General features: G+C 38.8%; 2 protein-coding genes across 6 annotated transcripts in view; one reads left to right on the forward strand and one right to left on the reverse strand.

Annotated features, from left to right (window-relative positions):
* Positions 1–473, forward strand: part of ints10 (integrator complex subunit 10) — a 30,489-nt gene extending 30,016 nt beyond the window's left edge. For all 4 annotated transcript variants that reach the window (XM_008113072.2, XM_003222361.3, XM_062957667.1 and 1 more), the window contains one exon: positions 86–473. In XM_008113072.2, the coding sequence (XP_008111279.1) occupies positions 86–242 (157 nt within the window). In that variant the 3' untranslated portion in view covers positions 243–473. The remainder of the gene's footprint in view (positions 1–85) is intronic.
* Positions 474–1,633: 1,160 nt separating this feature from the next.
* hgsnat (heparan-alpha-glucosaminide N-acetyltransferase) overlaps positions 1,634–21,789 on the reverse strand; it is a 38,944-nt gene continuing 18,788 nt past the window's right edge. The window contains exons 6-18 of one of the 2 annotated variants that reach the window (XM_008113068.3): positions 21,498–21,567; positions 19,888–19,997; positions 18,141–18,217; positions 17,117–17,147; positions 15,760–15,920; positions 13,121–13,236; positions 10,193–10,314; positions 8,943–9,069; positions 5,551–5,637; positions 5,136–5,213; positions 2,198–2,268; positions 2,004–2,116; positions 1,634–1,882 (exon numbers count right to left, since the gene is read on the reverse strand). In XM_008113068.3, coding sequence (XP_008111275.2) covers positions 1,701–1,882; positions 2,004–2,116; positions 2,198–2,268; positions 5,136–5,213; positions 5,551–5,637; positions 8,943–9,069; positions 10,193–10,314; positions 13,121–13,236; positions 15,760–15,920; positions 17,117–17,147; positions 18,141–18,217; positions 19,888–19,997; positions 21,498–21,567 — 1,345 coding nt within the window. In that variant the 3' untranslated portion in view covers positions 1,634–1,700. Of the gene's footprint in view, positions 1,883–2,003; positions 2,117–2,197; positions 2,269–5,135; positions 5,214–5,550; positions 5,638–8,942; positions 9,070–10,192; positions 10,315–13,120; positions 13,237–15,759; positions 15,921–17,032; positions 17,148–18,140; positions 18,218–19,887; positions 19,998–21,497; positions 21,568–21,789 lie in introns of those variants that run through there. The other variant, XM_062957669.1, reaches the window with a different exon arrangement.

Here is a 21,789-nt window from a genome sequence, read left to right on the forward strand (position 1 = left end):
ATTTTGTAACACAGATCAAACAGAATTATTTAAACAGAAACAATGTATCCATGCCTTTTAATTATTTGTTGTATTACAATTTCAGGCATCACACAGTTACCAGAGGAATAACGAAAGGTGTGAAGGAGGACTTCCGCTTGGCAATGGAGCGGCAAGTGTCACGCTGCGGGGAAAACCTGATGATGGTGCTGCACAGATTCTGCATCAATGAGAAGATCTTGCTCCTTCAGACACTGACTTGAGTACCAATCAACTTCATACTGGAAAAATCTTACTTAGAAGAGGCAGGAAGAGAGAAAAGCCATGCTATTCTCTTGGTATTGCATTAGATACTCTGAGATCTATGGTTCAGTGTGCTTAAAGACTATCAACTGAATAACATTAAGCTCAGAAAATGTGGTGAGAATCATCCATCAACATCCATCTTTCAGTTGGCCACTGTAAATAAAATAACCTTCATATGTATAAAACAATTCATGTTTTCTTTAAGGTATTTGGTTGCACCGTCTGGCCCAAGCATTGGCTGTAACAGTTGTGTATGTAGTGTGTGGCCACAGTCCTCTCGCGTTCAGAAGTTCAAGGAATCATGTATAAATGGCCGTCTGTAGCCGAGTCAATGACTATGAAGTTACCTCCAGATTTTCAGAGGTAATTAGAATGTAAAAAACTGTAAACAAATAGGCTGAGTGCAGGAAGCTGTGGAGCAAGAAAGGCAATGTTAAGTCGAAGTCATTGTATGCAGAACTACTGGTTTACACAGTGAAGCTGTGCTGGTGTCAGAAAAAATTACTGGTCCTTCTTAAGGAGCAACAAAAGAATGAATACCTCATCCAAATTTTGGCTACCATACATCATCACATTATAGTCACCACTGTGTAATAGTCATACCCCCATCTTTTGCCTGTCAAAATTGGGTTTTTTGTGTGTTCTCCACATAATAGTCTCAGAGCAGTTTGAGGCCCATTCTCCCTTCCTTCTCCAAAGAGTTTTTTAAAAATCTGAACTGAATGTTTCTCTCCTTTCTCCAAAGAGTTCAGTTTCTGATACTGTAAATTGTCTTCTCTTTGGAGAAAGAAAGGAAGAGGATTTTTTTCTCTGAGGCAAGGCAGTTTTAAAAACAAAGAAACAGCTGCTTGTTTGAGGCTGGCTCATCCGTCCTCCTGTCTTGGGGAGTAAGTCAGTTTTTTTTTTATAAAAAAAAACAACAACAAACAAGCCAGAGACTCAAAGGCAGATTTTTTTTCATTGTGTAATAGCTGCACTGCCTTTTTGCAAATAAAATATTGTGATAAGAAGTGTGACTATTATGTGATGAAATATGGTAATTTTGACAATTACAGACATGCTTCCATGACATGAGAATGGACAAACACATCAAATACATTGTCACTTATACATGATACAAGAATATAATATCCCTAAATGAAATGACTATGCGCTTTCGAAAGTCATTTTAAACCATACAAATGTTAGAACTGATTCAATGTTTTATTTAGAAATGGAATAATGCATGTAGATAAAATTGTAACAAATAGTTTTAGCTAGATGCCAAATCAGAAGACTTTAAATATGTATGTCTCTGAGATAGCCTGGAATGTAAACCAAACACATGATCCCTTTTTTAAAAAAAAAAAAAAAGTAACACTTAGAAGGTGGAGTATTCCAGAGCCCCAAGTTCTTTTGACCTATTGTTCATTGAGTTAGATTTTCCAGAATATTCTTTTCCGGTAAAGTACATAGGATATGAAAACCCATAGAGAGGTGGCAATGAGGTTCTGAGCCAAGTGTTCACTGTGAGATTGTGCGTCCTGCATCTTCCATTTAAAAGGAAAGTAGTTTTCAAATATTTCATGGCCAACATAGATGAGAATGGAGTTCATACCTTTTAAAAGACCAAAAATAAGATTAGGAACATTATTCTGAATGGCAGATGTACTACAAAGTAGCTACTAATGATTAAATGACACTATTGAGTTGTGTGATTCCTTTTGATAAACACTCACCAGGAAAGAAAAATGGAGATCCTGACCATACTTTTTTAACATCTACAAGATAATAGATTAACAGCAGAAGAACAAAGCCAAAGCTGCTCAGTGTTGTCACATATGAGATTGACCTGTAGGAATTTCAAAGGACAGTTTGAAAATTGCCTAAAATTACTGGTAAACAGAATAAAATGTCTTGCTATTCTGCTCACCACAAATTCTTATTCACTGGAATAAAGCCTTCATCTTTGGAGCATTCAGTCAAGACAGCAGAAATGACACCCTGAAAAACAGACATTAGAGAAGAATGTGGGACTTAGACTGATCTTGTTTAATCCATGGATGGATGGTATGTTGAGAAGTAGATCATTTCTATGGGCAAGGGCAAAGCCGTGTATAGATGAATGAAAGACCTTTTGGATTTTTAATACTATTTAAATTTAAAATACTTAACATTTTATACTATTTAAAAATTAAGCATAATAAAAACGGTACAATAAAATATAACAGTACAACAAAATACAGTAAAATGCAAAATATATAACTAAGTACAGTGTTCCCTCACTTATCACTGGGGTTAGGTTCCAGGACCACCCGAAATAAGTGAAAATCTGCGAAGTAGGGAAACTATATTTATTTTAATATTTATACATTATTTTAGTAGTTAAACACTTTTTAAAGTCTTTATCAACCAATCGTGTATTGATAAATTGCCTCCTCCTGTTACCGCTTGGGCTCCTTTTCTTTCCATTTGGCTTATCCTTCCTTCCTTAGGCTGTAAATTGTAATTTTTTATGATTTATAATAGTCTTTTAGAGTTTATTGAAAAACCGCAAAACAGCAAATCTGCAAAAAGTGAACCACGAAGTACTGAGGGAAAACTACAGCAAACACCAATTTAACCGCTTATAAATTTGCTTTTCTAAAAAACATGAGAGCCTGTCTAGCCCAGTGCCATGTTTCCCACATTGGTCAGTCATATGTTCATGGAAACATTAATGAAGAGCCTGAGCTTTTCCTGCTGCTATTCCCTAGTAACTGGTACTCAAAACTATACTGCATCTATGAAAATTGGGATTTGCCTATCATGACTAGCAGCAACTGGCAAATATCATCTGTTAGTTTGTCTAAATTTCTTTTAAAGGTACCTGAGTTGGTGGCTGTCACTACTTTTCATGACAGTACATTTCATAGTTCTAACTACAGGTAGTGCCAAGTTACAAACATCCGATTTACTAACAACTCATAGTTAAGAAAGGGGGTGAGACAACAGGAAGTGAGAGAAATTTACCCCTTGGAAAAGAAATTAACCCCTGAAAGAGTTATCATGGGGGAAAATGTGTCCACTGAAGTTTTATCACCAATCTTTGTTTCCATAAAAAGTCAAATTTTTCAAAATCCAATTATCACAGGGAAAGAAAGTAAGGTGAAATCTTCTGAACAGGGGCATAGTCAGTAAAATAAACATCGTAAGGGTGTTAACCCTCTCCTTTCCTATCCAAAGCTAATATCTAAATATATATTTATTTACCTGGAGTTACACTTCAAAAATGTACCTGTTCCAACTTACATACAAATTTAACTTAAGCACAAACCCACAGAAGCTATCTTGTTCGTAATCTGGGGACTCCCTGTATATGTTCTTTTGTCTGTCCTCACCTCCCATCTTTTAACACTATTGACTTAAAGGTAAGCTCAATTCTGGTAGAATTAGAAAGAAAACCACGTATCTTCACATAATACATTTTGTAAACATCTATGTCCCATTTGATGTGCCTTTCTTCCCCTAAACATTGATGTCATTTCCTCACAGAAAATTTGTTCCACCCTTGTAATCCTATTTATTGCCCTTTTTCTAAAATTGCTTCAGTTCTAAAACAAATCTTTTAAAATTTGCATCAACTAAAATTACCTAATGTGGTTACACCAATGATAGATATGAAAATATTACAATGTTGGCAGATTTGCTTTTGATCCTCTCCCAATGGTCCCCAGCAAGGATTTATCTTTTTTAGACTTTGCTCATCAATTGTCTACAACCACATTGTTGGTCCCAGTTGCTACCAGCTCAGACTTCACCAGTTAGGACTTTTTGCCCCAGATGATGATCACTTTAAACTTCTTTTATACTTAGTTACACTGAGCCACGCTTGCAGTTTTGCTGCCCATTTAACTACTTCAGAAAGTTCCGTTTGAAGAAATCCATCTACATCTCTTCAAAATCCATTTTTTCACCATGAATAATATGGTATTAACAGAAAATTGGAAGCATCTAACTGCTTACACCTAACTCTAAATATTTCCGAATAACAAGAATACTATCTACAGAGATCCTTATGAATGACATCTTTCAAAATACCTCTGAAATAGAGTATATTACATTTTTGGATCTTACACCCATTAAACAAAAACTACTCCAACAAAGAATACGCTTATTTTGCTTCGTGAGCTCTCAATTTCTAATGTATTACAAAGGACCCCCATTTTTCAATATATTTGCTGTTTTGCTATCTCCCCTTTTCCTGATCTTATTTTATTAATAAGCCTGATACAGGGATGATTCTAATGTACAAAATTGGAATTTCATTTCTTATGCCTCTCAATTGTGAAAACTGTCAAATTTATTCTATTTCTTTCTTCTTTTATTGCCAGTTATTGTCCAGCACAAATGTAACTACCCTAAGGCTCACTGATTTCGCTGAGCTTTAGAACACTGTACTGAATTGCAACTGTTGTATTTTTAGGCTGAGTTGACCAACCTTGACTCTGCTTCCTTTCAATTTTCACCGTTTTATGAAGGTTTTGTCTGTTTGTAGGGTTAGGGGTATCAAATCACTACATACTTCAATGGTTTGGGTTCATTTTGGCCGGTTTAGGGGCAAAAAACCCCCAAAACTCAAAACATCTTTTTAATGGGAGGAGACTAGGGGCATCTTCAGGGGAGTCCCATATATGGTTCATAGGTCACACTTTGCCCACCTGTGCTTTTAGAAATTGATGCACTCAAACCAAGATGTCAAGGAAAATGATATTTAACAGAAAGTTTCCTTTAAGTAAATTTTTCAGAAAATAACAAAAGCTTTAACTCAGTCAAAGGAAGAACCATTTGAATGAAAAGGTCAACTAATGTTCATGCAAATGGTAACTTACCATTACTACACTCCATATGCAAAAGCGGAGCATTATTTGTCTGTGCTGATCTTTGTAAAACAAGAGAATTTTTCCAGCCTTAAGAGAAAAAGATGGGGAAAATGCATATTAGATAAAGCAAAAGCCCTTTGAATGAATTTAACAGAGAGGGAAACTAGCAGAGTATTGCAGCAAGAACTAACATAAACATCTCTTAATTCCTATTGAGTTTTTCTAAAATTTCAACCAAAATTGTGTTAAAATAACTTCCAAATGCCCATGCAAAAAAACTGACAACTTATTCATATGTGCTGAAAGTTCCTAAGATTGACCGAGAGAGAAGGAATCTCCTTGCTACATAGATAGGTAGCTGGAGAGGCAGTCTAAAGAGCTTTCCTACCTTTTACAGCACCATGTTGAGAAGGGGATACAGTACCTGAAGTCCCAAAAATGCCATGATGACAGAATTGATTGTTCCCAAAATCCCTTCAGGATCAAAGGCCACGGTAGTTTGGTAAAGCACCTAGAATTTGAGAAGTGCATGACATGAAAGTGCCACCTAAGCTTGATTTTCCTTTTCCATACTAACCCTTTCACACACTTTTCTCATATTTTCTCCCAGTACTTTATTGTCTTCAAGATTACCACTGCAACAACCATTTTGGATCCAGGAAGCCAGGCCTAGTCTTAACTAAAATAGATCTGGTGACTGAGTCAGCAGATTAATTCTAACTGGAAATAGTAACTGGGTTCATGTATTTATTTACTTTGTTTTTATCCTGCCTTTCTCCCAATATAGGGACTCAAGGCAACTAACAATACATGACCCAATACAATTAGAACAGGGCAAATTCGTTAAAGTATGAGTATGAAAATTTAAGAAACAAGGTAGCAGGGCATCAGAGGAGTTGCTGACTTGCTTGGGGGGCAAAGCTAGCAGCAACCAGCCCTGTATAATTCAGACATGGGCAAACTTTGGCCCTTCAGGTGTTTTGGACTTCAACTCCCACAATTCCTAACAGTTTACTAGCTGTTTGCCCATGGCATGCCCATGCCTGGCATAACTGCTGCCCAAGTATTTGGAGGGCTAGTAGCATGAGCCAGTCATAACAGTATGGGTTATTACAGTCTGAAAGAGATATTAAAAATGTTTGGGGATGGAGGCAGAAGGATTTGTCACTGCTGCAAAGCATGTGCAATGTTTGTCTTCCCAGAAAATCTCACTGACTGCACTTGGCAGCACATAGAGCACTGTGCAGTAGTCTATCCTAGATGTCACGAGAGTGTGGACCACCATGGCTAAATCTGACTTCCCAAGGTATAAGCGCAACTGGTGCAAAAGTTTTAATTGTGCAACAGCCCTCCTAGCCACCGCCAAAACCTGAGGTTCCAGGCTCAGTGATGAGTCCAGGAGGACTCCTAAGCTGCGAACCTGTGCCTTCAAGTGGAGTGTGACTCCATCCAGCACAGGCTGTAACCCTATACCCTGTTTGGCCTTACGACTGACCAGGAGGACCTCTGTCTTGTCTAGATTCAACTTCAATTTGTTAACCCTCATCCAGACCATCACAGCGACCAGGCATCAGTTCATGACTTGGACAGCCTCCTAAGCATCTGGTGAAAAGGAGTAGTAGAGTTGGATGTCATCTGCGTACAGATGGCATTGAACTCCAAAACTCCAGATGATCTCACCCAGCGGCTTCATGTAGATGTTAAACAACATGGGGGGAAATATCCAGGATGTCACTGACACATTTACTGAAGTTCAACAAGAACAACAGAGCAGCGCCCCTTTTGATTTATAAGGCACCAATGGCACTGCAATCAACAGTGGTTCAGTCCTGTTCAACATCTTTATTAATGACTTAGATGAAAGGTTAGAAGGCATGATCATCAAGTTTGCAGAAGGCACCAAATTGGGAGGGATAGCTCCAGAAGACAGGAGGAGAATTCAAAACAATCTTAATAGATCAGAGATAGACCAAAACGAACAAAATATCCAATAGGGACAAATGCAAGACACTCCACTTAGGCAGAAAAAATGAAATGCAAACATAGAATGGGGGACACCTGGCTCGACAGCAGTACGCGTGAAAAAGATCTTGGAGTCCTCATGGACAACAAGTTAAACATGAACCAACAATGTCATGCGGCAGCTTAAAAAGCTGATGGGATTTTGGCCTGCATGAATAGAAGTATAGTGTCTAGATTCAGGGGAGTTCAAACCACCCCCAATTAGCCATTAAATCATTATACAGTCAATTAATAATTACATCCTGCTCTCATAGAATCATAGAATAGTAGAGTTGGAAGAGACCTCATGAGCCATCCAGTCCAATCCCCTGCCAAGTAGCAGGAAATCACGTTCAAAGCACCCCCAACAGATGGCCATCCAGCCTCTGCTTAAAAGCCTCCAAAGAAGGAGCCTCTCCACCACAGTCCGGGACAGAAAATTCCACTGCCGAACAGCTCTCACAGTCAGGAAGTTCTTCCTAATGTTCAGGTGGAATCTCCTTTCCTGTATTTTGAAGCCATTGTTCTGCATCCTAGTCTCCAGGGCAGCAGAAAACAAGCTTACTCTATCCTCCCTATGACTTCTCACATACATGGCCATCATGTCTCCTCTCAGCCTTCTGTTCTGCAGGCTAAACATGCCCAGCTCTTTAAGCCACTCCTCATAGGACCTGTTCTCCAGACCCTTGATCATTTTAATCAGGCCATCTGTTGGGGGTGCTTTGAACGCGATTTCCTGCTTCTTGGCAGAGGGTTGGGCTGGATGGCCCACGAGGCCTCTTCCAACTCTATGATTCTAACAGCTTGGACTATGAATTACATTTCCTTTTATAGAAATCCATACAAGTGTCCAAACTTTTAGGTAAATATTTAGGTTAAAAGAAATGGGAAAAGAAATAAAATCACCATTGTAGTAGGATTTTGCTCCAGGCTACCAAACTAAAATGAGATAATAGATGTTGCCACCAAACAATGTCTCCATTCTCTTCTTACAAGTATTTTGTGGGCACATCTCTGGCAGAAGAGCATTTCTGCAGCAAAGAATCTGGCCATATATTCTACATTATTCATAAGAAGCTTTAGTGAAATCTTCTTATCTGTTTTAAGCAGATGGTAAGTATAAAATTCTCCTAAGCCTGAAATGAGAACCTTAAAAAACCTCTATTGCAGTGGTTCTCAACTTGTGGGTCCCGAGATGTTTTGGCCTTCAACTCCCAGAAAACATAACAGCTGGTAAACTGGCTGGGATTTCTGGGAGTTGTAGGCCAAAACACCTGGGGACCCACAGGTTGAGAACCACTGCTCTATAGAGTGGTGATGGTAATGCTTTTGGAATACAAAATTTGTTTTTATTATTTTGAATGGAAATAAGAGTGGTACTGTATTTCTTCAACTGTAAGATGCACACCACCACCACCACCAACAAAAATACATAAGATATACCTGTGATTCAAAGACACACTCTCTTTTTAGAGATGTTTACATAAGAAAAAAGTACATTTTAGGATTGAAGAAATACAATATTTTTATCTGATTGGTTGCTGTTTGGTCTAGGTGGGTTTCCCACCAACACTATTTTTCTGCCACAACAAAGAATACTGTGCTCCTGATAAAAATTTTGAATTTAAATACAGTAGCATCAAAGCCGTATTAGTTGTAATCTCAAATATCAATCCTGACAAATAAACAAACAAATAGCATAGTGATGTTCAGCTCTGGTGATTTATAAAACCGCCTGCCGCAATTTCCCTTCCAATGCCACTTAGGTTTTTTAACTGAGTGGTTAAAGATGTGACAGAAATTTAAACCACTTACATTAGAAGAAGGATGTTGGTAGATGTGTTTCTCTCCTAGGAGCACATGATCAATATAGGCAGCTGCTCCCCCTGTACAGTTAGGATAGTTTCCAAAATCTCCTATGCCTCCAGGGCCAAGGTAACCACTAGAAGAGAGAGAAAAAGGAAAGTGAGGTATGCAATTGGAGGGGGCTTGAGATGGATGCTTTGAGAAGAGACAAGAATTCCCATCATCAGCCTAGAGCAGCCATATGGCTCCAGAAGATAGCAATGGATTTGCCTATTACTAGAAAATAAGAGCCCAGTTCTTCCACTCTGTTGCCATTCTTAGTTTGCATGGAGCACCCAGGAAGTTTAGTAATACCAGAATAACAGAATTCTTGGTTGTTACTGGCTTTTCCCAAACCCCTGGGACAGAAAAAGCCTTACTATAAGAGTGGTGGTCTCTAGTATCCAGTTTGGGGTATCAGGAGGGGAAGAAGAATGGGGAACAGACAGAACAGAGACCTGAATGGGCAAAATGTCTCAAGAATGTCTACCTAAGACACATGTATCAAACCAAGGCCCATGAGCCGAATCCAGCCCACCATGTCATTTTACGTGGCTTCCAGCTGCTGGACTACAACTCCTGTATTCCTCATCATTAGACATCCATGACTAGAGATGATGGGAGTTGTGACACAGTAACACTAGAAAGGCTGCAGTTTGTTCTGTTTAGTCAGGAGAGCGGGGTTTGAATTTAGATGCAAGGCTTGTGTATATGATTTCTGCCTTTAAAATGTCCTTTAACCTTTCCCCAACCTCCAAGCCACAAATGCTGTTGAGTTGCAATTCCCAATGTCTCCAGTCTGCATGACTGATAATCCAAAATGATGGAAGTTGTCACTCATTAACATCTGGGGACTCAAATCGGGTAAATACTAAAGAGCACCAACCATGTGAAGAAATGATAGTTAGCCCTCTGTATCCATAAATTCTCCATCTATCGATTCAATGGCCCTTTGAAAGCAACCACAAGACTGACATGGTCCTTGATGAAAATGAGTTTGACACCCCCGCGTGTTTCTAATTGCAATCAGTGAACTTGTGCATGAGAAATCTGAACAAATTGTTTCCTGATATGTCGTTTAGATTTTCAGCTTCAGATGTCTATACTGTGAATAGGTATGAGTCCAATGAGACCTGGCTGTGAAGCTGGGAAAGACCATAATGACAAAAGCAAGTGAAATACTGGGAGAAAAGGACCAAAGAATTAAAATTTTGACTGACTTTGGACATCCAGGAACGTTTAACAGGAAGGTAAGGCAAAGCCAAACTGTTTCAAGTGCCATCATGAAAAGCCACTGGGGCCAATAAGGCAGAATGTCTCGGAGAGCAGGGCATGGAATCTCCTGTTGAAACATAGAAAAGACATTAAATATCAAGCAATGTGCCTTCTGGGAACCTACCATCAGTACCATCACTATATGTAGGCTATATTTACCATTGTAAAGGAAGTGCAGGTCCCAGCTTCCTCTTGGGCAGTGCTTCTAAAACCTAACAAACCACTCACAAACCCTAATATCAGAAATTTTTACATGGCCCCAGGTAAATCTATATAAATAAAAATGTAATGTCAGTTTGTGAGGGACCTCAAATCTCCCAAACTACTTCACCGATTGCTTTGACATTTGGACACAATATAGCATTCGAACTGGCGAGTGTTTTAAGGTATTCATATACCTAATATTACACACCTGTCACACCTGAGACAGGAAAAAACATGCTTAGGTACACAAACAGCGCAATCTGCTGGATAAACAAGCAACAGCTGCTGTACTACAAACAATTGTTTAAAGAAGGAGGAGAAGGGCGTGCGGAGATGGCAAGGGTTGAGGCAAAATCGGAAGTGGTGAGGGGGAAGGGAAGGGCCTTTCCCTCCACCTTGGAGACAGGCCATAATGGGAATCGCTTCCTTACAGGGAGGCCTGAGGATGACTGATAGGGAAGGGAAGGAAGACATTTAGCAAGAGACTCCTTCCGCTTCAAGGGGGGGGGGGCGTTGCCTTCAAAGTAACAGCTAAGGCAGAAGAGGCCTCTAGGGAAACCAGAGAGTGAATGACTTAGAGGGACGGGAAGGGAAGGTAGACATTTAGGAAGACCCTCTTTATGCTTAGGGAGGGGGGGCATCACTGGGGCCCCACACACCAACAGCAATAATTGGAAGGAGGAAGCACTGGAAAATAACATGGGGGCATGGACCACAAGGAAGCCATACCTCCTGTCATTCTCCCTAAGGGGAGGGAGGAGAAATAAAGATATATATATATATATATATATATATATATATATATATATATATATATATATATATCCATCTATCTATCTATATTTACACTCAAAGACAATCTTTAGAATTCTGTGACCCTCCTTATGCTTAGGGAGGGGGAGTGTCTTTGGGGTTCCACCCAACCACTAACAAGAACTACAACAGCAAAAAAAGGGAGGCGGGGCACTAGGGTCACTCCCTGGGAGGGGCCTATAGCCTCTCCCAGCAGGAAAATAACATAGGGGCATGGCTTCCCGTCATTCTCCCCAAGGGAAGGACAGGGAAAGAAAGAGCTCTATATCCATCCATTAATATATAATAAATATCTATTTTTACACTCAGGGGCACTCTTTGGAATTCTGCTGTTTACAGATTGCTTCTCACATGGATAATAATATGTTGCGTGTTCCAGAGTCGCCAAACCACACAATCTCTATATCTGCACAATGGAACAACCACAAATATTGCCTACCCACAAGCATTGTGAAATCACATATATCAGAAACCTGCTCTTTCTCAATCCTTTCTCTCCCATTTAACCACACTAGGCCACAGCAACGCATGTCCGGGTACAGCTAGTAGGTACACAAAATAGGTATAAAATCAAATATTTACTGATGATCAGCATTTGCAAGGCTTGCTAAAGAGGCTGATTTTCCTTTTTCTGGAGTACAGATTAAGCACTTACATGACCCCAACAATGAGCTAAGGAGACTCCATTTGGAGTCAGGACCCACAGTTGAAGAAGTAGTGCCCTAGGGAACCTGTTTTGATTCCAAGTGTATGTTGTAGCTACTCCCATCTTCTCTTGAGAGCATGCTAGTTTCTTCCCAAGAAGCCTCAAAATTTTCACTGGTCCCTGTGATAATCCTCCTGGCTGGCCAGCAGATTGGCTAGTCGAGCCAAGAGGTACTTCTGCCAGGGATGGATTTTGGAGAGAAAGTTGGACTTCAAATCATTCCCTCTTGGAATAACATCTGTATTTCAGCTCTCTGTTGCCTTCCCACCACCCCATTCATATGTTGACCTGTGGAATACTGTTGTAACAATACTTTCAAACTACCCATATTTACTCAAGTATAACAAGTCATCAAATGTAACACAGATCTCAATGTTGAATGTTTCGCTCTCAAATAACAGAGTAACCACATGGTGGCTTACAATCATATGAAATCCTACATTCTGTCATCCCATGAGCCAGCCTGGCTAGTAGGGATAGTTTTCACGGGATGGGAAGCGGGTCATCCAACACTTTCATCTGAGGTCCCATGTTAAGCCTAGTTGAGGGCATTCATGTCTGAAATTTCCTAGCTTGTTCTTTTAGAACTTCCATGCTTATACCTCCATGATTGAGTTCTAAGACAAGTACACATCTTTTCAAATGTTCCATTTTTAGAAAAAATAAGATTCCTTTCTCAGTCTCAGTTCAGAAATATGAGCTGGGTTTTAAGCAGATGAGTTAACAATATAATATTTTTACAGATAAAGCTGTTTATATAAAAGGAGTCAAACTTCCTTCAGAACTTTTATCATGGTTCTTTTGAGGTTCATAGCTTCAGCTTCTAATTGGGGAAATGGAACAGATATGCTGTTTTTAATATGGAATAGGTTTTGATATGTTTTTAATTGTTCTGCATTAATCTTTTTAAGTGGGCTGTTTAATGGTCTTTAAATTGTATTTAGCTATCATTTCAAACATGTACTGTTAGCTGGTTTGAGTCTTACATGGGAGAAAAGCAGGTATAAATGAAATAAATCATATAAATTAACAACACATGAGAATCACTTTTCCAAACCTGACTAACTTGGGTTCTGAGAGAAGTGTCAGAATCATTCCAAATACTATTTACAACCAAGAATCAAACACATTTCCTTCATAATTCACTCACCAGAGTGCTGTTGTCAGGCACAGGTTTGGCAAAGAGGAGCTCAAGTACAGCAACTACAAAGTATGTACAGCTCAGTCTTTGAAGCACCCCTGGGATACGCAGGTTTTCCCAAGACACTGCAGAAAGTACATAAATAATATGAAAATCAAACATTGCTTTTTAAATAGAGAGGATTAATCCAACTACGAATCTGGCATGAAATTAAAGATATTATTTCATGACCAGCAGCTTTATAGCGATTCCCCCCCCATGTAAATTTTAATCTGTGCTTTCTTTTAGTTCACTTAGCCACCTTTGTTTTTTTAAGCCATATCTTCAGAGGATGTTCTATGGGAAACAATTCCACAAGGAGGCGCTAGACAGAAGGTAGTCCATTTACAGGAGGAGAAGGAAGTTGTCGAGTTAAACCATTTCCCCTGTTTTCCTGTTATTCCCCCCCCCCCCCCAATGTTGCTGAAGTCGAAACAACCATCATTTATTATATGAGAAAGGGAGGGGAATAACCAGCAAAAATAAGGAAATGGTTTTCCTCCTTCAACCCCCCCCCTCCCCAAATAAAATGGATTATCCTTCTCTGTCTAGACCCCTTCTGGAGTCTGCCTGGATAACAAAACAGTATTGGGGCTTCTTATTTGTTGAACTCTTAGTTGTTTGTGTAGGTAAGGTGAATTTTTCAGAATTCCAGCATTTGAAATGCCCGTACAGTCAAAACTGTTTTGTCATAAGAATCTAATAAGAATACTTGGGGTAAGTTATTTCCTGAATGAGTGTTAGAAATAATAATGTAAAGGTGGATAACTTATAACAAGGAAGTGAGGTGTACAATTCCTCTCAGTCATATCATTATAGTAGAGTCTCGCTCATCCAACCTTCGCTCATCCAACGTTCTGTATTATCCAACGCAGTCTGTTCCCGCCCAGATCACAGCTGTTTCTCTAGGCAGCAACACGCAGTGGGCCAACACGCCCAACAACAACACAAGTGCAACCACGCTCCCAAACAAGTGGCAGACTTGTTGTAAAACATGACATTTTGGTGCTTAATTTGTAAAATCATAACATAATTTGATGTTTAATAGGCTTTTCCTTAATCTCTCCTTATTATTCAACATTTTTGCTTATCCAATGTTCTGCTAGCCCGTTTATGTTGGATAAGAGAGACTCTAGTGTATTACAACCCCTTAAACAAACCTTCATTTTCTTCTTTTGGCAGTTTAGGGGTAGGGGCAGCTGATCATTTCCATGTCAGTTAGTGAATGGAATCCACTTTGGGTTTTAATCTGAACTTTAAAAGAGCTATCCAAAGTACTGAATCATATCACCAGTGCGGGTTCAGTATTTGGATAGCTCCTTTAAAGTTCAGGTTAAACTCCAGAGTAGATTCACTATCTTACTGCTCTGGAAGCCATTAACTACTACTGTTTACATGAGAGAAAAATGTTGCAAAATGCTACTGCGGATATACTTATGTTATAAAAATCCTGTGGTGCAAGTGTTGGTTAATGCACTCTTTCTCTTTGAGTAAGGTTAGCAAGGGAGTGATCTATACATGTGAGAAACAGATGGTCATTGCCACTTTAATTGTTTTAAACTTAGTATTTTAACATTTATAAAAAGAGGCTTATTGCTGAACCAACAGACAATGTGTGCAAGGAGGTTAAATATATACAATATGCATGTACTGTTTATAAGGTGTGAAAGTTAAGGTTAACTAAGAAATTCCTTGTTTTTGATGTGTGAGTGAATTTGTCAGTGCTTTACACTCTTCTCTGAAGCCAACAATTTTTTTAAAAGACAGTAAGAATAATACAATATCTCTCTATATAAAAGTCAAATATGTATTTTTTTTAAAATATCTGTTTGGATCATAAAGGGATGTGCATGGCTTGATGGATCTGGGACAGCTTTAGCACACATATTCTTCATTCACCAACTTACAATAATCGAGGGGTTTTAATTGAATGAAAGGAAGACAGGGAGGAGGGAAGGGAAAAAAGAGAAAGAAAGGAAGAGAAATGAAGGGGAGAAGGGACAAAGGAAGGGAAGGAAGAGAGAAAAAGACAGGAGGAGAAAAGAAGAGAAAGGAAAGCAAGCAAACAAAGTATGCAGAGGTGGATGGGGGAAAGCAATGGAAGAAGGAAGGAAAGAAAAGAGAAGGGAAGGAAGGAAAGAGCCACAAAGAGAGCCTGCCCAAAGAGAATTGTCAGAATGTTGCCATGGAGACAGTGTGAGGTAGGCCTTAAGAGTTGGAGAAAGGAGAAAACAGGCAGGCAGCAGCCTCTCGGATACCTGGGCAACGTCAGGTATAGATACTAATAATACCTAAGGCGAACATGGAAGAAACACAAAACCTGGACCTATTGCTTCAGCACTTCCTTTCATGCACTCAGGCCAGAAAATTTGCAAGAGTGTGAACCAAATGATCCCATGTACTGTGGATTCTTGCAAATTTAGCATCCTACTGTTTCTGAGATCATTTTATGCCACTCCAGATAGGGCAGAGGAAGAACAGAAGTAACACCACAACTATCAGGGGACTTGTATGCACATAAAGCAATAATGTATTTGGACAAACTTAAATTTCATGCAGCTTCATAAAAATGGAGTGGCACATGTCTTAGTGAACCTCACAAAACTTACAAGGTCCAAGGCAGTAATTTGGGTTCACAATGATGACTCCAATCAAAAAGAGAAGGAGACTCCTCCACAGGATTTTTCCAAGCAGTTTCCATTTTGAGCACCCTCGACGCAACATGGAACTCAGAGACAGTGAAATGGAGGTGCCCATGATGAACACAAACCTAAGCGGGCAAGAGGGGGAAGAAAACATATTTCATTATGACAGATCTTAACTATTATATATTTTCTTACAATCTCAGCAACGCTAAGATTTAAGGAAGTTTTGTCTAAATGCAAAGGATTGTGTGTTTAGTGAAGTGGAATACAGAAATACCAGGGAAATAGTTGAACAACGTACACACATCTCTCTTCTGGAAAGTGCCTGGTTCTTTATGCTCTTATTTCTTATGCCATAAAAAAGTCTGAAATGTCAGAGGCAACTCATGTCTTTTGTTGCTTTTGCCTCTGCTAGTCATGCCATAAAAGCAGCAGAAGTTATGAGTTGCCTGATGTTTCGAACTACCCACAGCGAAGTCAGAACAGTGAGTCTTTGAGCTCCACTGAACTCTTGCTAGCCTCTGGGCAAGTGTCTCAACCATGTGGGTCACAACTGATAGTCCTAAAAATGATAGTCCTAGATGTACCCTTAGTCAGGGACAGGAACATGTGGGCTTCTAAGTATTATTGGACTCTATCTCCCATCAGCCCTAACCTTTGCCCATGCTAGATAAGACTTTTGGGAGTTGCAACCCAGCATTTGGAGGACCAAAGATTTCCCATTCCTGTCTTAAAGCATTTTAAATCCTGGGGTGGGCAATAGTGCAATAGGCTTGATTCTGAAGAAGAGGTTGCTTGTATCAACAAAAAAACACCCTCAAGGTTCAAATTATACAAGCACGCATATACCTTCAAACATGGGAATTTCTATTCACTAATTTCAATTGTTCAAAGAAATGTGTTATAATTTTATATTGGTATGTTCTCAACATTTGATTAAGATTTGGAAGGAACATACAAGTGCAACATGTATAGTAAAAGCCAAAACACACACAATCTTTAGCTATGTATACAGAACTTGAAAATGATTTGGAAGTCTATAAGAAAAAAAAACTTTCTTTCCAAGCATTCTGTTTCAGGATACTGTGCTCTAGGTTTTGTGCCAGCATTACTGTGTTTTCATTTTTCAAATCACGGGATTAATAAAACAACAAATGAAAAACTGTAATTACAATGGTGTTCATCTTAGCCAAAAAAAAAATCAAGGACTTATCCATTTTGATCAAACTTGACATACAGTAAAAGAAAACCCATATGGAGCTGTTCTGAATGAAATGTCTTGAACGCTGTGAAGTCATTATTAGCGATCATGAGGAATTACCATGGAAAGACAAGGTCGGCTACAGTTAGTCCTACAAAGAGAAAAAATGCACAATGGTTTAACCTAGATTGTCATCAATCCACTAGTAACTGTTTTTCAGGCTGAAATCAAATCCTTCAGTCTAATGTGTCAATAAACTTTCTCTATACTTCTGCACTTGCAAAAATATACCTGTTACACGCAAAATATATGTACGCAAATCCCAAGCCTTTCCCGCCCCTGCCCTTCCCTCCAATTCACTTTGGGAAGGGACCGTTTGGACTGAAGGAGTCTGGGGATAATTCACTTTTCGCTCCTTTGCTTCAAATCACCTACAACCCACACTGCTTCTGCAGAGAGAATGTTTGTTCTTGTTTTGGGGATACTAGGGGATAGGTTTCATTATTAATGCTTCCTAAACTTAAAAGCAGGAAAAGAACTCTTAACAGTTGAAACTACTGTATGTATATTCATCTTGTTACAGGTTGCTGGCGTTTTGTTATTTGAATATAAGAACAGCCATATTGGATCTAGGAGCCCCTGGTGGCGCAGTGGATTAAACTGCTGAGCTGCTGAACTTGCTGACCGAAAAGTCGGTGGTTTGAATCCAAGGACTTGAGTGAGCTCCCGCTGTTAGCCCCAGCTTTTGCCAACCTAGCAGTTCGAAAGCATGCAAATGTGAGTAGATCAATAGGTACTGCTCCAGCGGGAAGGTAACAGAGCTCCATGCAGTCATGCCAGCCACATAATCTTGGGTGCGTTTGCGAACAATGACCTTGGAGGTGACTACAGCAACGCCAGCTCTTTGGCTTAGAAATGGAGATGAGCACCAACCCCCAGAGTTGGACACTACTAGACTTAATGTCAGGGGAAAACCTTTGCCTCATATTGGATCTAGCCCCAGGACCCAGCATTCTCTACAGTGGCCAATCATCAAGCATATATAGAAAACCCGCAATCAGGACACAGGGCAACAATTCAGGTCATGTCTGGCTATCTCTGTTCATTTGAATACAGGAAACTAGTTTTACAAACAACAGTTTACCATTCCAGCTCTGATGCTTGAAGAACCAGTACTTTCCTCCTCCATAATTCACGAAGACCATAATTATAAGGGCCAACCTACGAAGAGGAAAGCAAATCATAAAACACATCTGTTAGTGGGATGCTGATAGACTCCACCACCTGAAAAAACATTCTGCTGGCAGATTATTATAACATACTTTTTGTATTTTCCATTTTATTCTGAATTAGCGTATATAGCTGGTGTTGCCCAGGTATTGGATGGCTTGCTTTTATTCCCTTTCTCCCCTCATAGCTTTTCTCCTTTCCTTTCTCTTTCTTCTTTCTTCCCCTCTCTCCCTCCTTTTCTTCCTTCTCTTTTCCTTCTTTTTCTCTTTCCTTTCTTCCTTTCTTTCTTCCCCTTCCCTTTCTCCCTCCTCCAGCTGTGAAAGGGTCTACCACATGATGTTTCAATGGCAACACCATTCTCTGTTGGTCTTTCCTTCCTTCCTCTCTTCCCTTCATACAAATGTCACCCTTCTTTCCCAGTGACATCACAGAGGGCCACTTCACCTAGCAACAACCAATCCTTCACCTAGCCTTTGTGGTACAAGCAGACAGACATATTTCGACTTCTATTTATTCCATATTGAATAAATGCACAGTTTGCGAGAGTTTAAAATTCAATTAGTTTAGTAGCCTATTCTTGAAAGAAGCAGTACTTTGGCTAAGTACAATCAGCCTCCCACATTTGCTGGAGTTAGGGATACCTCTCTAGAAATGTCAAGGTTTTCTAACATGACTCTGCAGTAAAATTCCGCTGGTAGCTAAACACAGAATTGCATTATATACATTTATGGTGAAAATGTGAAAACATTAAAAAATGGGGAAAAGAATTTGTTGAAATGAATGACATACTATCTACTAATCTACAAAAAAAATCCAAATGTAATACTTCTGCTAAATTTTGGAGACAAAAGATTAAAACGGCAAAATAAAGAATTACTGCTCTAATATTAGTTAGAGCCAAAAAATGGAAAGAAAAGCATGAATATGAAACTGATATTTGGGACAAAGAGGTGTGGAATATCGCAATAAACAATAAACAGACTTGTGAAAAAAATGCAAAAAGAGATTAAACAAAAGGAAATGATTTTGAGGCAATATGGGGTGATTTCTTAAAATATATATTTTTCAAAGAAAAAGGAATAAAATCAAATCAACATATATTAGCATTAGATCAATATAAGGATTGTTAACATTAAAGATGAATAAATGTCCCATGAGTGGTGGGTGCACATAGAGTTTAAATGTATAAAATATATGATTAATTTTATTGCATGTTTTGTGTTAATGTTAGTTGTGTGTGATTTGTATAATTTATTTATTATGAATAAATAAAATCTAAAAAACTTAAAAAAAAAAAAAGAATTGCATTGGAGAACGTAAGTGTCCTAGAGCGATGTTCTCTTTAGAAATATCTAGGTTATCCTGCATGACCAGAGGAACTTGAGTATAGAGTCACACTGGAGGACTTAGCAATGGCTAACATCTTTTAATCAAATCCGTGAATAATCAAGTCTGCAAAAGTCAAAACCGCAAGTATGGAAGGATGACTGTACTTGGCATTTAATTCTTGTGTACAGCTGTGCTATTATAGTCTCTAACCCAATGAATTTTCTCCCTTGTGGACTCTACTACATTAACTTTTTGACTTTGCTTTTACTAACACATTAACAGACAGATCTTAACATATATATGGTGAGAAACCCTCTATAGCTGTTAATTACCCTCTGAATGTGTCAAGAGAACGAAGCCGATGTAGGGAAGGGCCACTGCTCCATACACTAGCTGGGAGATCACTACCAATGGAATCTGCTCTACTTGGTGATCCAAGCTCCTTGAAAAAAAAATGCAAGGAAAAGTCATAAGTGTCCTGGAACTTTGGTAGGAAGGTCAATATTTTGCCTATTTGCAGTTATGTTTTTACAAAACAATCAGAACACAGAAATCATCACAGAAGCAAGTAAACAACTAAGTAACAGCAAAATAATAAATGAAACGGCAAAACATTAAGCATCTAAAATAACATAATTAATCACATCAACAAATATCAAGCAAAGGTCCAAAATGTGTAAGACACTATGAAGTGAATCCAAAGTTGTCTGTAAGATCCCCTATTACAACCAAACTTCCACTACATAACTGTAAAAGCAAATGCTGTGGAGATATGCCAGAAAATACAGGATCACCCATTATGTTCTGAACGGCAGCACAAAAGAACATATATGTCCACCAAGCTGGAGGTGTAGAAAATCAGGTGTAGGGAGCAGTCAGAGGGAGGGAAAATCACTTCTCTCATTCATTATCATTCAATTGTCTTTAAACTGGAAGACTCTTGATAATCACAGTGTGCCCCCTCCATGTGTTCAGTAAAATTTACTTAAGTAGCATGCATAGGATTAATGGGGCAATTCCTACCCATTTAGAATGCTTCTTATATCTCTTTCTTTTAAAAAGACCCATTTACATCTTCTGTCTGACTCTGGACATAGATCTAATCTTGTGAGTTACCTGGGTTCACGTAACAGAGAATTATACTCATTATTTATTAAAATTGGGTGATGGTGGCCTTTTGATGAGCTTTTCTCTTCTACCCAAAGCTAAATCACACCCAGCATTAATGTCACATTAGTGCTTTGGGGACAATGTATTTTATCTGCAAACATATGCCTGTGAATAAACTGTACTGAAGCCAACGGGATGTGCTTGTGCCTATTGTACTCTGCTGTCAGTGAAGAGGCTGGAAGAACTGATCCATACACCAGCATCATTTAATAGCTGAATGGCTCAACTGAAGAAAGAAAAAGGAATTCATGTGGACTGGCATCAAATGATATCCCAAAAGTCCTCCATGACCATGCAGGCTGATCATTCTGTGCAGGTAATCTCAGACTTCAAAATCATGATCTGAGCCCTGTTCATGTATTATAAAGGTAGAGTAAATAAATGCACTAAAATACAAAGCGTGCTAGACCTGTCCTGTGGCTTTACCAAGGCTATTTCTTCTATGCATAGGGGCCTCTTCTACAAACAATTCACAACAGTTAAGGATCAAGATTCTGCACCATGTGGGCTCTTCTTATCAGAAAGGCATACTCCATACGATGCAAACAAGGTTAGCAGACTAACACTTGTTGATGCAGCCTACATCCAAAACACCTGAACAAATATTTAGTAATCATGTAACTTCACCTTAAGCCAGCAACTTTACAAAAACAAAAAAATTGTTATCAAAATAAGATTTCAAGATCTGTTAAATACGCCCTCAAGGCTATGTGTTTTAGCATTTCTTGAAATCATTTAAAAAATGAGAATTCATATTATTGTAAGAGCTTACTGAATTAATAAGTCGATCAGTTTCTCTAGGATTCATCTTCTTGTAAAGCCAATTCCTGATCAGTTCAATGCTGTGAATGAGCAAAAGGTCAGATTTTATTTCTTGGTAATGCTCCCTTTAGTTTTGTTTGTTCTAGTTATAATTTTGTAACACTTTATGTCCTATCCCAGGGTATCATATAATGATGACTGAATAGTAAGAACATGAATTACAATACACCAATTCAATCAAAAGAAATAGCCAAGAATAATCTGCAGGATTAGTCCATTTTATAGGAAAATTATATAGGAAA

This window comes from Anolis carolinensis, chromosome 6 (assembly GCF_035594765.1).
Source record: "Anolis carolinensis isolate JA03-04 chromosome 6, rAnoCar3.1.pri, whole genome shotgun sequence".
Lineage (NCBI taxonomy): Eukaryota > Metazoa > Chordata > Lepidosauria > Squamata > Dactyloidae > Anolis > Anolis carolinensis.